This window comes from Rhineura floridana, chromosome 4 (genome assembly GCF_030035675.1).
Source record: "Rhineura floridana isolate rRhiFlo1 chromosome 4, rRhiFlo1.hap2, whole genome shotgun sequence".
Taxonomy (NCBI): domain Eukaryota; kingdom Metazoa; phylum Chordata; class Lepidosauria; order Squamata; family Rhineuridae; genus Rhineura; species Rhineura floridana.
The window spans coordinates 178,072,977-178,088,980 of record NC_084483.1 but is presented as its reverse complement, the minus strand read 5'-3'; the positions used below and the strand labels follow the sequence as shown (position 1 = coordinate 178,088,980).

The window sequence follows — 16,004 nt, the reverse complement described above, 5'->3', positions numbered from 1 at the left end:
GGTTGGTTGGAAGATGCCTGTGCATGAATTTGTTTTATGTGGGGAGATTGGCGCACAACCATCAACACGCAATCTTGACAGAAAAAGGCTTTGATCCAATGGCATGGATACCACAACGATTGGAAGTCTTTTATCTGCTGCAGCCTTCATCCGCCCTCACAGCCATTGTAACATACACATTGTTATCCTCCGTCTGTTCTGTTGATGGCATTCTTGGATCACTCTTTGTCTGGTTCCTTTCCCTTGACCTTACCGCCATGGGTGACCCTGCTGGGAGTACATGACTCCTGTCAGCATCACTCACAGGGTTCACTGGAACACACAAGCCCACTCACCACAAGGTGACATTGCCATTCTTACACCATTACATTTCAGCAACGCCACTGCAAAAGTGGGCACAAAAATCCCAAATCCCAAACTAAGGGGTCAGTTAGGGTTCCATTACAAAGAAAAATAAATAGCTTCAGCTGTGAAAGTTAGCTTGCAACATATGCATTTATATCTTCCCTCCAGCTCTCTAAGACAGCCTTTCCCAACCAGTGTGCCTCCAGATGCTGTTGGACCACAACTCCCATCAGCCTCAGCCATCATTGCCAATGGCCAGGAAAGATGGGAATTGTGGTCCAACAACATCTGGAGGCACACTGGTTGGGAAAGGCTGCTCTAAGACTAAGTCTAAGACTTTCCCACGGCTTACATAAATTTGTACTTCTCAGGCACAATTTTTCAGCAATTATGTGTAGAAATGGATTTGTTTGATCTCACAAGTTTCCACTAGAAAGTCCAAATTTGGAGGACAGCTGTGTCAGATATTTCAAACTGCCATAGACGTGGTAGGAAGGTATTTCTGCCTGTGCTGTTAGGGCACCATCTGCAATAACGTTTTTGACATTCAGATAACAATGACAGGGGGAATTATTAATGAGACAACTGGTTCTGTAAAAAGGCTTACTTCACTGGGAAAACACATGCTCACAATATCCATGTCAACTTATTCTCAGATAGCTAATTAGTTTAAAGAATTTTGCAGCTTTCCCAACAAGGTATTTAGGCAAATGTACTTACAAGATTTGCATTCCCAAAGTGTTAAGAAAATATCAAAGCAAGTGCAATGTTCACGGGTACAAGCTATGCATAATAAATTTACACAACAGTAAGTTTATACCATTATAACTGAATTTATAAAATGATAAAAGGCAGGACCCATAGTGCTGCAAGAAAAGAATACTCATACAGTTCCCATGTGCAGATGTGTACCTAGCTTATGCAAGCCCTGTACACTAGCTAGGTTCACAACTGGCTGCAAGAGATGTTTCCACAAGCAGATGAAACTCTCTGGTTGAAGCTCAAGCTTCCCTGTGCACAGTTCTTGAACAGTAATAGCCATTCTGCATGCGGAAGAGGGATTGCCAGACACAACCATTCTATTAAAATGTCAAAGCTAAACATATAAACATCTGCTCATCAGGAACAGACAGCTCTGGAAAACAGAAAAGCACTGGAAACTCTTACAGGTTTTAGTGTTGGGTCACAGAAATGAATTTATATATTGAGATGGCTACATGACCTTGTGGTGAAAGCAACTGCAATCAAAAGATGGAGGAAGGAAAGGAACAGGAGCCACCATTTATTTATTTATCAAAATGTATACACTGCTGGACTTCCGGGAAGGGTGACTTAGCCTGTGCCTGCTTTTGAGACGGGCTCCTGCCTCAAAAGAAGCTTATTCAGATATATCAGTCAGTTTTTTCTTTTTTTTTTGACTGATTAAACTTCTCCCGGGTAGGGAGAAACGAAGAGATTAACCTCAAAGCCTATTTTTGTTGGGACGACCAGATCTCATTAATTTATGGGACGAGGTCCAGCCGACGAAGGTGGGACGGATTTTTAACAGCAAGCTCTATCTGATAAAGCGAACGTTCACCTTATCTTCTAAGAGAGAACGCACTAACAGGCAAGCACCCTTCTTTCTATATTTTTCTTTTACTTGACTTAAATTGTTGCTGTTTAAAAGAGATTTGCCAGATTGATCAGTTTTTGACATCTCACTGGGGAGCCATAACTTCTCTCTGCTACGCACTAATTAATAGCTTATCTCTGTTTTTGTTGCAAAAAGCTGTCCTGGATTTGCATTCTAAAGATATACACAGAAGAGGGATTTCTATTCCAGATTTTTATTTTGAAAAATATTATACTGTTTTGAGACTACTCTCTTTTTGGTCTATTTTATTTTGACGAATCTGTTTCTTGACGATTGCCATTAATTGTTTCGATCCTGGGAACTGCATTTTGTTTACTTAACTATTGGAGAGATAAGGCTGTCTGCTCTGTTTATACTGTGATGTCACCAAGTTTGGAGTATTAACCCAATTGTTGCTGAAATAAGAAGTGGTTTTCCTATATTTTTCTTTTAAAATGGCAATTAAGAAAGTGGCTGAAAATCTGGAAATAACTATGTTTCAGAAAATAATGGATGAGATTGAGATAATGAAAATTGAATTGAGTAAAATGAAGCAGGAGATTAAAGATATAAGGGTCCCTGTGAGAGAGGTGACCCTGGAAGGGGTCCCTGTGAGAGAGGAGACCCCGGAGATTGGAACAGGGGTCCCTGTGAGAGAGGTGACCCTGGAGACTGGAATAGGGGTCCCTGTGAGAGAGGAGATCCCGGAGATTGGAACCAACGTGGAACAGGAACAAGATTTGGAGTCTATGGACTTTAGAAATAAAATCTATTGTTTGGAACTCAATGTTATCTCTGAAGAAATGAATGAAGATTCTAGAGATAAAGTTATCAATGGCATGGATAATCTTCTGGACTGGAATGATGTGATGGAGCCCAATATAGAGAAAATCTATGGAATTAACTGCAGCCATGTGACAATGGAAAAACTTTTAAGAGATGACCCAGTGTATTTTGAAAAAAAGAACAGAGATATGATTTTACAGCAGTATTTCAGCAACCTATTCAGAATGGATGGCAAGAAAATATTTGGGATAGAGGTAATCCCCATCAGACTCTTACTATATGACTATGGCTTTGACAGCAAGATTATTATGGAATACTGATAATGGAAGATTGGATATTGAAATTACTGGACTTAACAAGACTACTGAAGATGGAAGATGGAAAATGGAACTAATAGAGATAATAGAACAATGGCTACTGAAATTATTGAACCTAACAGATTCTGATGTGATGGATTAATTGAAATGTTTATTTTGACTATGGTTATGACAATAAGATTATCATAATTAGTAATGAGATGGATTAATCGATATGCTTATCTGGAAAAAAAAATTGATAGATATATTTCTTAAAGAATTGAAACCTCTCTTTGACTTTTTGTGGAAAGAATAAAGTAATGTTTATGAGATTTGATGATTAAGTAAGATAACTACTGGAGGAAAGTGATTTTATAATATGACTTAAGAGACAGGATTGTTATATATTATAGACTTATAACTGATTTGATCTTTGACAAATGGGAAGTCAATATTTTACTCTTTATTTTTTATTTTTGTTTTTTTTTTCTTTTTTTCTTTTTGTTTAACTATTTTTGATTTTGTTTTTTGTCTTTGAATGTTTTATGATTTTGTCTTGTATGTTTTATGAAAATCTGAATAAAAATTATTGAAAAAAAAAAAAAATGTATACACTGCTTGATTATAACAGAACCGCCAAGCGGTTACAAGAAATATGTTCTGATACCAATACTGAGTTGTAGGGACAACTGCTGCAGATGACCCCTGTGCTGTGCAGTGGTAAAATGGGTAGAATTGTTCCTGACTGTATAGCTCAATACTGTACCCAGCATTTTTAGCAAAAAAAAATAGCGCAATGCTTCCTTCACGCACTGGTGCTGGACAGCAGTAGAAAATGCAGTTGTTAATGTTGCCAACACTGTCAGTAAGTGATGAAGATCCAGGAAAGGGGGCCTTCTGTCCTCCCCAAAAAAGTTTCCACTTTGTGCAGAAACATCATTTTACAATGTCTGGCCCAGACCATTAACAGAAGATTTTAAAAATCAGATGCAATTAAGACATTAGCAAATTGGAACAGAGTTCTCTGTTAATTTCAAGTACTAGACATGATCTGGTAACACCTGCAACATATATGCTCTCTTTACAGCGACACACACCACCAAGAAAATTACAAATTGTAGAAATTCTCATACAAGCAATAAGGTGCTAAAAATCAGTCCATACAAGAAGCAACTCATCAGCTGTGATTTGATAATCTTGAACAAACATTCAGTTATAGTTTTATAAAAAATGTGTCTTGAGGCATACTGGGAGTGTAGGAGGGTGATATTGAAGGGTTTAACTGAATACTAATGCTCTTTGATATGCTGATCAGCCTCAACACTGGAGTAAAGATGCTCATAAATATTAACTACCATCTTTGCATGAGTCACCCATAGGCAAAAGAAATTTTTTAGAAAAAGGAATGGAGCCATTATCATTTCATTCTGCATGCTTTTTGATCACAAGGTTCAAAATGCCCAGGAAAATTATTTGACAAGGGATGGAACAACAGGCAGAGGGCCAAATTTAAATAGCATACTGTTAATTATGGTTCACCAATTTGGTTCAGGCAGATGCCCCAACTGCCAGGATAAACATTTTAAAACCTAGAGGGTTAGGCTCACACTCAAGATCATTTCAATAAGTAACATTTTCCAGAAAACCCAACATGAAACTCTAATGGGTTTTAGTGTAGGGCCACAGAAATGAATTTATACACTGAGATGGCTACATGTACTTCTAACTAATGTTAATGTATTGGAAGAAGCAAAAACCACCAGTGTTGAAACAATGATCCTCCAACATCAACTTCGCTGGACCGGCCATGTTGTTCGAATGCCTGATCACCGTCTTCCAAAGCAGCTACTTTACTCCCAACTTAAGGATGGAAAACGGAATATCGGTGGACAGCAAAAGAGGTTTAAAGATGTTCTCAAAGCTAATCTAAAAAAAATAACATAAGCATCGAGGACTGGGAAGCCTTGGCCCATGAGCATCTCAATTGGAGGTCGGCCGTTATCAAAAGTGCTATGGACTTTGAAGAAACATGAGTACAGGGCGAAAGGGACAAACGAGCTAAGCAGAAGTCACGTCAAGCAAATCTTCATCGTGACCATCTTCCATCTGGAAACCTATGTCCTCATTGTGGGAGGCTTTGTGGATCCAGAATTGGCCTCCACAGTCACTTACGGACCCAAGACTTTATCTTGGAAGACAATCTTACTCGGCCACGAGTGATCGCCAATGAATGAAAAGAATGATTTCGAACAAGAGAGTATTTTAAAATGCTCTCCCCTTCATCATAGTTTGGAATAAAGAATATGCATACACATGTTTTCCTTTCCAAAGACTGTGAAGAATCTCCTCTTTTAGACCCAAGTGGATTGATATTCACTTTGTCAACTGTACTGCTTTAACAGTATTTTATGGGTTTATTAACACATCTTTACCCTATCTTTCTTCAAAAAGATTTCAAGGCAGCTAACAATACACTTAACCAAAACCTTCCTAAATAAACAAGATCTAAACAATGCAACGAAAGACTGATAAAGAAATAGCGGCCAGCCAATCTTCCATGGAGAGTTAGGTCCAAATTCCTTATATAAATTTTATTGTTTTGTTAAGACTATTATGGTATTTTGCAGTACCATTTTGAGGCTCTCTTTATGGGTTGTAGTAAATGTAGCACTAAGGTGAACATTCCAGCAGCTCAAGAATTTTTCGTTGCACAACAGAACATTCACCCCCTCCCCTCCCCCTCCATGCACCTTCTAAATCTTTCTCTGGGTTTTCCCCCAACCCTCCAGAGCAGATATGGGGATGGCACAAGGTATGTGTAGGGGAAGGAGATGGGGGAAGTCCTGTGGCACTTCCAGTAACCCTTACGCTTCCACAATTATTTAGTTGAATACTACCCTTGATTTTGGGTGCTGCTCTTTTTTTGTTGGTCCTTCTTACAAAAATACACCTGGACACAGCCATCACCTGAACATCCAGGGACATGGCAGGGTCCAGATGCACCCCCAAGATACAAATCTGTGTTTCAAGAATACTGCTATCTAATTCTGCACAAATTTAAATGGGAAGGGCTTATTTGCATACAGAAGGTACCAGAATGAATCCCCAACATCTCCTGGGAGAGTTGGGAAAGACTTCCATCTGATACCTTGGAAAGACTCTGTCAGTCAGCATAGACAATACCAAACTAAATGGGAATTCATTTTATTCCATTAGGCTCCGGCAGCAGACCCCTACAGGGGAGGATAGGAGCTGTAAGTCCAAGCTTCACCAGGAAGTTATCTGACCATGACAACAGGGTGACATCCATCCCACGCCTCACACCACCCCTTCCTCCATCTGGAGCAAAACCAACAATGATGGTATATCCTGCCCTATGTGTCCAATCAGTGGCAACCTGAGATGGTGCCATGGTTGTCATGAAGTCCCGAGCTGGAACACTAAGAGGCAACCTCCACATAGATATTGAAATCACCTAGGACTACAGTTCTGGGTTCCTCCAACACAATAGCTGAGTCTGCCTCTGCCAGCTCAATCAGAGAAGGTGCTGGGCAGCAGGGGGGATGGTACACCAGCAGTTTACTGACACCAAGTGCAGGCCTTCACAGCCAACTCCAAAACAGAGTGGTTTCCAGGTGATTGAGGTAGAAGTTCTATGGACCACAGCAACTCCTCCCCCCACCCTACTGCAGCCTGTGATGCTGCTGCACAGAGTTACCAGGTGGACACAGCTGGGTCAGATCAACTCTTCCCAGCTCACCAACCCAGGTCTCGGTAATACACACAGACTGGCACCCTCAAAATCATGGATCAAATCATGGATGAGTAAGGTTTTATCACATACCAATCTGGTGTTAAACAGCACGCACAGGCCAGTGGGCACAGCAGATGAGCAACCAGAAATCCCATCTGTGGGAGGAGTGGGAGTGAAGAACAAGGCATAGATAGCCTTGTCCTCATCTTCATGGTAACTTATCACCTCCCCATGGCTATATATCCCTCTACGCATGATCACCGAAATGCAATCTATATAATCAGAGTTGTTATGTCTGTTGGCTAACATTATCTTCGAAAGGGCAGGGAGGGGTGACTTCCCTAATCCCCTGGGAGGGTACAGTGGCCAACAAGGAGGGGAAATTTTTCCAGTTCTCGTGTCTCCCTAGCCACTTCAAGGAACTCTTGGTGCATGAGAACGCAAGCATAGACTGCAAGACACATGAGAATTATTTTGATTGTTGATTCTGTATTCTTCCTTTGTGTTTATCTTCCTGGACTGGGACTTAGTATGTACTTGGGGTGAGAGGTTGAGCACGGCATTCACCCCAAGTTCATGGTCTTAATTCCACTACTGCATAGTGGAAGTTTGAAAAAACAGGAAGGACACGATTCTACAAAGCCACAATAATTTAGCCACACAACTAAAGCATCTTTAGTCCAGATTTTAAAAGTTTGGATTCTCGAATGATTTTGACCAACTGGGTTCCAACCCCTCTTCTCTCCACCCCATTCAAAAATTAATATTAAGGAGGAGGAGGATTGGCAGTTGAGCTTGCAAAATGCTTACACTCACCCTAAAAAAAAATATGGCTTACAGTGAATCAAACTCCACTGAACTCAGTGCCACCTACTGTACTTCTGGGGGGAAAATATTGGGATTATGCTCCATATGTCTGGCGTCCGACAGAGGCCTACTTCTTACTGAGGGCAATTATGTCTGGGCAGTAACACTTCAGACTGCCGCTGGGAGCTACACACAGAAAGATGGCGTGTCAGGGAGAACAGTAGCCTAGCTTCTCCCTGACATACTAGGGGGTTTTTTTACCTGCAGGGAATTTTTTGTACGTATGAAGGCGTATTAACCCCTATCAGCTCAAGGTACATTCAGCTAAGCCATGTTAAAATATCAAGTCCATGCCATTAACTAAGGCTAGAATTAGCTATGCAAGTCTCCAATTTCACCAGGACAAGAGTATGTAGTACAACTGTAGTGTAAGCAAGTCACTAAAGATCAACAGCTGGTCAGTGGTCTGTATCCCCAAGGCCAAAACATGCATTTCTATTCCTGGGGCCCTTTCCAAGTGAAACAGAACAAGCTATATTTGTCACCAATTCTTACATTAAAAAGATAAGCTGATTTATGGAATGCAGCTACAGGAAGATTAAAATTGATCACATGGTTGGAAACTGAAGGAAGAGGAGGAAGAGAAGAGGTGAGATACTGCCTGGGCATTCCAACACTATGCGGACAGTAAGTTTCTCAACGGCTATGGAAACAACTCCCTAGAAATGCCACCATGATATTTTAGCTCGATCAAGAATTCTGAGTAGCTTGATAATTGTATAAAATAGATGTGGGAGAAGAAAAAGGGGAGGGTAAGCAGAAGCATTGTTCGAGGGGCCTGCAGACACATTATAGCAGAGATGGAGAAGCTATGGTCCTCCAGATGTTGTTGGACTACATCCACCATAACTACTGATGACAAGTCATATTGGCTGGGGCTGATGGGAGTTGGAGCCTAACAACATTTGGAGGGCCAGAGGTTCCTCATGCTTGAATTACACAGTGGATAAAAATAAAACAATTATTTTTTATTTAAATCACATTTTTATTTTTTAAATGAATAAAATAGTTTATCTCATTCAATTCAATCTTATTACAAACATGCTAAGCCTACAGTTACAGTCTCATATAAATGAATTATTGGCTGTATATTTTATTTATTTATTTATTTATTAAATTTATATACCGCCCGACTAGCAATAGCTCTCTGGGCGGTGAACATAAAATAGCATAAAAATACAATGAATAACAAAATAATACTAAAATACAATCAACAATCCAACACAATAAACATTTTTAAAAGTAAATCAGTGTAACTTAAAATGCTTCAGAGAATAGGAAGGTTTTGACCTGGCGCCGGAAGGAGAGCAGAGTCGGCGCCAGGCGTACTTCCTCGGGGAGACTGTTCCATAGTTCGGGGGCCACCACTGAGAAGGCCCTAGATCTTGTCATCACCCTCCGGGCCTCCCTGTTAGTTGGAACCCGGAGGAGGGCCTTCGTAGCAGAACATAGTGCACGGGCCGGTTCATATCGGAAGAGGCGTTCCGCAAGGTATCGTGGTCCCGCACCGTATAAGGCTTTATACCAACACTTTGAATCTAGCCCTGAAACATATTGGCAACCAGTGCAAGCTGGCCAGAACAGGTGTTATATGCTCGGACCGCTTGGTCCTTGTCAGCAATCTGGCCGCCGCATTTTGCACTAGTTGTAGCTTCCGAACTGTCTTCAAAGGTAGCCCTACGTAAAGCGCATTACAGTAATCCAAACGTGAGGTTACCAGAGCATGTACCACTCTTGCTTCTTGGAAGTTCTGGACTTTCAGTCTCTGTTTCTCTGACTAAAGTTACATGTACAAAGACACAGGTTGGATGGGAATGGGATTGTTGCTGTTCTGAGCTTATGTGGTGGTGGTGCTGGGCCACACAAGGCAAAGGAATTAGGGCAGTGACAATAAAGTAATACCTCAGTTAACAAATCCTCTAGGAACAAAACTCCTTTTAAGGAAGACTTTTTTTAAGGTGAAACTGACTAGATTTGCTTTGCTATGGATAAACATTCAAGCCTCTGTCTGAGCTTTCAGGTGAAACTGATCAATTTATATCTTTGCTTTGCTATGGATAAATTTTCAAGCCCCTGTCTTTTGCTTTTAAGGTGAAATTGACTAGCGTGTGTATTTGCTTTGTTATCAACAAATTGATAAACCTGTGCCTTTACTTTGCTAGGATGAAACTGACAAGCCTGTGTGTTTGTTTTGTACTAAGGAGATCTCTTGCTTTCTCCCAGGACTGGGAACGGAAAAGATGCAATACATTTCAGAGCAGGAGGAGAAGGTGAGGAGGAGAAGGTGAGTTGGTGGGTGAGTTGGTGGGTGGGTGCTGGGCAGACATCATTTAAAGCCCCTGTGAAGCTACCCCTGCCATCTATGAGCAGGTATAGGAAACTATCCCTATTCTTTCCATGTTATTCCTACCTCTGGTACCAAAGCTTCTGTTAAAGAAGTTATGTCCAGGAATGCATCTACTTTGTTAACTGAGGTATTACTGTACAGAAAAGAACAGTTGGAGGCACAGCAGAAAGGAACAGTGCAGAGGACTGGGGGGAAAAAAGGAAAGACATTATAGTACAGAATCAGCTTCCAGTTCCTATATTCCCCCACACTTTTGCCACACAAGAACTGTCATGGCTTCTGGGCATAAGAGAGACCCTACCTGGGAATATTTGGAAGAAATTCCTTTCCTGGGCAAAAAAGAAAAAAGTGCAAGGTATAAACAGTGCAAGAATGAGATACAGAGCCTAGCTGCAATAATGATGAAACATTATAATGAAGCCTGCTTATTGGGAGAAAGATGTGGATATGGCTGAAGAACAATGTGGATCACCTGGTTAGTAAATTGAATAATTTACTTTGTAATACATGTGGAAAGACATCATTCATCAAGACTCCCTATGCCTTTTAAGTATTAGTGTTATTCAACAAGCTGTTTGCTACGCTGTATGTTAACAGGGGAAAAAAGCATAGCTCCTCAGGGCTTGTTTAATCAGTTCACTGGGTTTAGAATCTATCACCCAAGTTTACAATACAGAAAGATGCAGTTAAGAGTTGCTACTAGGTGTCATTTTCTTATTTTATATTACATTACAGGCCCCTTATTTTGGAAGATCATGGCAGACCATTATGGCAATGCCATAAATCTATTCCCTGTTTTACTTCAGTATAACTCAACTTCCCTAGGGAACTCCATTTTATACTTCTTTTCTCAAAAAACAAGCATCTGCAGTTTGACACAGGCAGTATTATGTATTATTTCCTAAATTAATAACAATCAAGTTATCTAAACAATTATACAAAGTGTACCCTCCTTGTCAATTGCTATACTGAGTTGCAGATGAACATATTTTAGTAATCAGATTTGCACCATTGGGAAGAACTATAAGTGACGAACTTGATTTAAATCAAGGGTTTCTCTTGGTGATTTAAATAAATGATTTAAATCAATCCACCCTGCCGAATTATAGTTTAAAAAGCAGAAATGATTTGACAGCAGTTGCACTTCTGCAAATGCAAAACCTGCAGGACAAGTTCACTAGAGGCTGAAGTGGAACACCTCTAGACGCAATCCTTTTCCAGAGCACATTCAGCTCTGGGGAAATGGAAGGAAGCTATAGTCCGTCTTCAACTTTAGATTCTATTCTAACCGCATCCACTTCCCCTAGTCCAGCTCAAGACACACTAATGGTCTAATCAATGGCATTCCCAAGGAAAGGCAAATGAATGTAAAAGTGTTTTTTTAACAGCAAGAGGTCATTGCTGATATATCTTTTTTTTCCCACCTGTTGACTGATTTCAAAAGGCAACGTACATAAATATGTGCACATGCATTCATGTTTCCACCTAGTTAAATAATTTGTGTTAGCAACTGTTCCAAATCTGTTCGGCAGAGACAGAGAGAATGGCCTGATTCACACATCACATTAAACCATAGTTAACGGTTAGCTATAGTTTAACACAGATGAGCACTGTGGTAGCTCAAGTTGCTCAAAAGCCCCTGCTATGTTCCACACTGGTCCTGACTGCAGAAGAAGCAATAAACCACAAGCCTTGGCTTGTTGTGTCATGTGAACTTTGGCTCATGGTTGGTTTCTCTCCAAACAAACCATCAACAGTAGCTAAGGTTTGTTCTCAGCTTAATGCTCATGGTTTGTTTGGGGAAAACATTAACTAGTTAAACGTTAACTATCTTGTGAAATGCAAGCACAGCCAGTGAGATACTAATCATGGCTACTACACAAGAAATATCCACAACGATCATATCAAATTATGACTGCCAGTCACACTGCTGGAAGTTTATTCCAGATTTTATGCAAAAAAAAAGTTAAAGAACTACAGCTTTTTTTAAAAAAAGTTAACCATACAGCACAGCAGTACAGAAAAAATGAACACATCATAGGACACAATGTTTCCCTGATACACTTCACTCTCTAGCAGTGGTTCCTAACCGGGGGTTGGAACCCCCAGGGGGATCACAAAGACCCAGAAGAATTATTTATTAATTTAAAAAATTAATGGCTGGTCTGTGCAACACCAACTTGCAAGTCTGTACCACATGTGCACACAGCCACTTCTGCCTCTCCTTCCTTCTTTCCAAATGGCACAGCCAGTTCCCGCCACAGAGAGATCTGAGCAGCATAGCACTCAAACAAGTACATCAAGAGAAGGAGCCAGCTGGGCTTATTTAAGCTCCAGCACCTCTTCCCCCCCTTTTGTCAGCAGCAGTGAGGGAAAATTGATCAGGCTGATTGGTTCTGGCTGTAGAGACAGAGACCCCATGAGGGCCTGCCAAAAAAACAACAGGACGGAGTCCCAGAGCATCTCCCCAAGAATGCACACCTGGGCACTCATTAAATATTCACTGCATAGTTAACTTATAGTACAATGTACGCATGTCTACTTAGAAGTAAGTCTCTTCATATTTAATGGGGCTTACTCCCAAGTAAATCAAACTGCAGTAATCAGACCAGACTGCTGAAGCTTTACTACTTTGGGGGGGGGGGCTTTATAGTACACAGATGCATCATTCTGGTTAAAGGAAGTAAAACTTTTATGTTTATAATAAAAGGATTTAGAATGCAATCCTAACCAGGTCTACTCAGAAGTAAGTCCTACAGAATTCAATGGAGCAACAGCCATATGAAGTAGGGCAGGCTGAGAATTAGTGGCAGTGAGTGAGCAAAAAATGATGGATAAAATAAGTTTTCAAAATGTCAAATTGCACATGCCCAGTGTATTTTTGTTACTGTTTATCAAGGCTTTGAGTGTGTTTTTATACAATTGCATATGTTCATTTTAAATATAATTTAAATATTTTAAAATAGGTTTGAGTTGCTCAAATTTTGTTCGTTTTACTCTTCTTGAGATCTTTGCATGGTTTAGGGTTGGTATTAGGTGAGAACAGGGATCTTCTACTTTTAACAGCTGTGTGGCAGGCAGAAATTAAATTAAGCCTTTTCTAGTATGGAAATACAATTATGGGGAAAGCTTCACCTGTTGACAATCTGTCTGTTAGACATTATTACTCTCATATGGAGCTTCCTGAGTTGAGTGCTGAAGAGGAGGCATCGCTGTATACAAGTAGAACATGTAAAACCAGACTCCAAATGCCCTGGCTCTGTTCACCACTCTGTGTAATTTAATTTTATCTCCTTCCTTTCACTTCCTTCAAAATTTGTTAAAAGTTGTGTATATTTTGTAAGCTGCCCTGGGAACTTCTGATGAAGGGTAGGTAATAATGATCATAACATTTGTTTTTGTGATGAATAAAAAGTGACATTATGTATTTTTTCAATGAAGAGAGTAAAATTTCAACAATTAGCATGTGCGGGTTGCAAACATTTTTGAGGTTACAAAGGGGGTCCCATACTCATAAAGGTTGGGAACTACTGCTCTAGCAGACTACCATCTATACACGGTCTAATTCCCGAGGCATCCCTTTCAGCAGGCAAAATTAGTGCTGTTTGGTGGCAAACAGGTGTCATGTAGTGAGGCCACCCTCAGTTCTTTACAATGGTGACAGATGATTTAAAGAGCAACAAGGGCAGGCAGGGGAGGTTCAAGCCCCTGTCACCCAGGCAACACTTTCCCACCCAAAAGCACTTACAGTAAGGCCCTGCTTATATGGCGGGTTCCGTTCCAGACCCCCACCATAAAGCAGAAATCGCCATATGGCAGAACCCCATTGACATTAATGGGGCGCATCGTGCAAAAATGGTGCAAAAATGCCACAAAAGCAGCTTTTAAAGAGGGGAGGAAAGCCGCTGCATTAGCGGAATGCTGGGAAGAGGAGCGCCGGGAAGCGGGGCCCTACTGTATCTCTAGAGGTGTTTTTCTTCCTGTAAAGTTCCATGACCAGAAGTTAACTCCAAGCAGCAGCAAAACCAACTAGGAAGTAACTATCCTGTAAAGCATGCGCTGGAAATACGATGCAGTTTTGCTGCCTACACCATGTTTCAATCTTTCCCCCCATCTCACATTAAAGGGAATCAGAATCACAACCCCACTTTTCAGGGAATCCATGCAAGCTGGGGCACCAAGCATCACAGGTACTTCTACCCTAAACCTTTCGTAGTAAGGCCACTGGTGAATCAAGAAAACAGCAAGGAGATCTGGGGCTCTAGACACAAGTGGAAATTGTTCTTTAACTTCACTGCCTAAGGACAAATAACATTATCCCCCATGCCATAATCTCCAGCTCTACACAGCGGCACCAAGCAGTGCAAGTGGATGGAGACGAAAGCAGGTGCAGCCACCAATTAAACCTCTGAGAAAAGAGAGAAACACACTGCAGACATCAACCAAATTAGCAAAAGAATCAGCTCTTCCTCCCCCTGGCAGCATTTTATTCCATATTGTGCTTTTTGCAAACTAGGTAAGCGCTGCTGGAAATGGGCAAAGATACAGGATGGGCAACAGGATAAAGTCACACCCTCCCCCAATGATCATCCCGTTGAAAAGCACATTTGTAACCAAAAGATGGTGAGATCTACATACATCTCTTCTCGTGCTTTCCTGAAGGTGGGGGGTAGAATCTGAGCACGGGATTTATGTATTAGTTGAATCCCACTCTCCTCGCCAGACTTGCACCTCCACTATTCAGTCAAGGGAGGAAAAGTGCTGCCCCCGCCTTCGGAAGTCACCCACATTTATGACCAAAATCAAGATGTTATTGATGCCTTTCACTCAGATGTTCCTGTACGCCCCCGTTTCTTTCCCCTCCACCCGCACCCGCCAAAAACGCATTTCCTGGATGGAAAGAAATGTTTTGCTTGTCAGATTTGGAGGCGATCGTGTGAAAAGCGCAAGCGGCGGCGAGGGAAAAGATGGGTCACTGCATCAAAGTAACGCTGCACCTCAACCCTTAAAAATTAAAAACCACACTGATGATCAAGGAGAAGTCGGGCGCGTTTCTCTCTTCACTCCACCCACCACCCCGATACATGACAAACCGAAGCGGGGATCCTAAGCCTGCAAACCCGCCTTGACCAAGGCACACGCGCTTGTTGTGGCAACGCTACCCCGGCCGGCACCAGCGTGGCTCCCTCCCTCTCCTCCCCCCCCCCGCGCGCGTCGCGGCCAGGCGCCACAACTTACCCAAACTGCCGGTGAAACCGTCCATCTTGGGCGCAAAGGAGGGAGTAGCTCATTCACCCTCGCAGCAGCAGCGATGGCGGCAGCTACTCCCTCGGTGCCTGAGGCATGAGCGACTTACGGTGCCTGCTTGCCCGCCCGCCTGCCGGCCGGCTGGGCTCTTCAAAGAGGGCGGCGGCGGCGACGACGGCTGTAGCTGCTGTTGTGAGCCACCCGTCGTTCTGGATACGGCTCTTGCTCCACACGCAGCACGGCAAAGGCGACGCGCGGCCGGTACCCGCCTGTTTCCTTGCTTGCCTGCACGGTCCTCCTCCCGCAGCAGCAGCTGCCGCTCTCAGCCCCGCCCCGCAGCGCCCTCTTTGCTGTCGCGCTTCCGACTCCGCCCCACTTGGCAGCCGGGGCTTCCCCTCCAGCGATTGTTGCAACGTGCACGCGGAGCGAGGAGGCTCTGGAGCGGCCTGGAGAGGTTCGCTCGGCGCTCAGGGCTCCGGTGCAGTGCGCCGGGGAGGGGGGGGGAGCTCAAGACGAGAGCGCATAAAGACGAAGATACCTCATTCGCACTTTCCGAAGGAGTAGGCAACCAAAACACAGCCATGCTTTGCAATTGGCACTGCTCCGAATTTTGCAATGCAGCTCTCCAGGAATAGTCAGTAGGCAAATAATTTGTGCAAAAAACGCATATTCTAAAAGTGGGCAGTCAAATGCATATATAAGTGAAAATAACATACAAAATACGTTACATTAGGCAAAATATAATGC

General features: G+C 42.2%; 1 protein-coding gene across 1 annotated transcript in view; it reads right to left on the bottom strand.

Annotated features, from left to right (window-relative positions):
* Positions 1–15,460, bottom strand: part of EML4 (EMAP like 4) — a 246,461-nt gene extending 231,001 nt beyond the window's left edge. The window contains exon 1 of the mRNA XM_061625362.1: positions 15,249–15,460. Within this exon, the coding sequence (XP_061481346.1) occupies positions 15,249–15,273 (25 nt within the window). The 5' untranslated portion in view covers positions 15,274–15,460. The remainder of the gene's footprint in view (positions 1–15,248) is intronic.
* Positions 15,461–16,004: the final 544 nt, after the last annotated feature.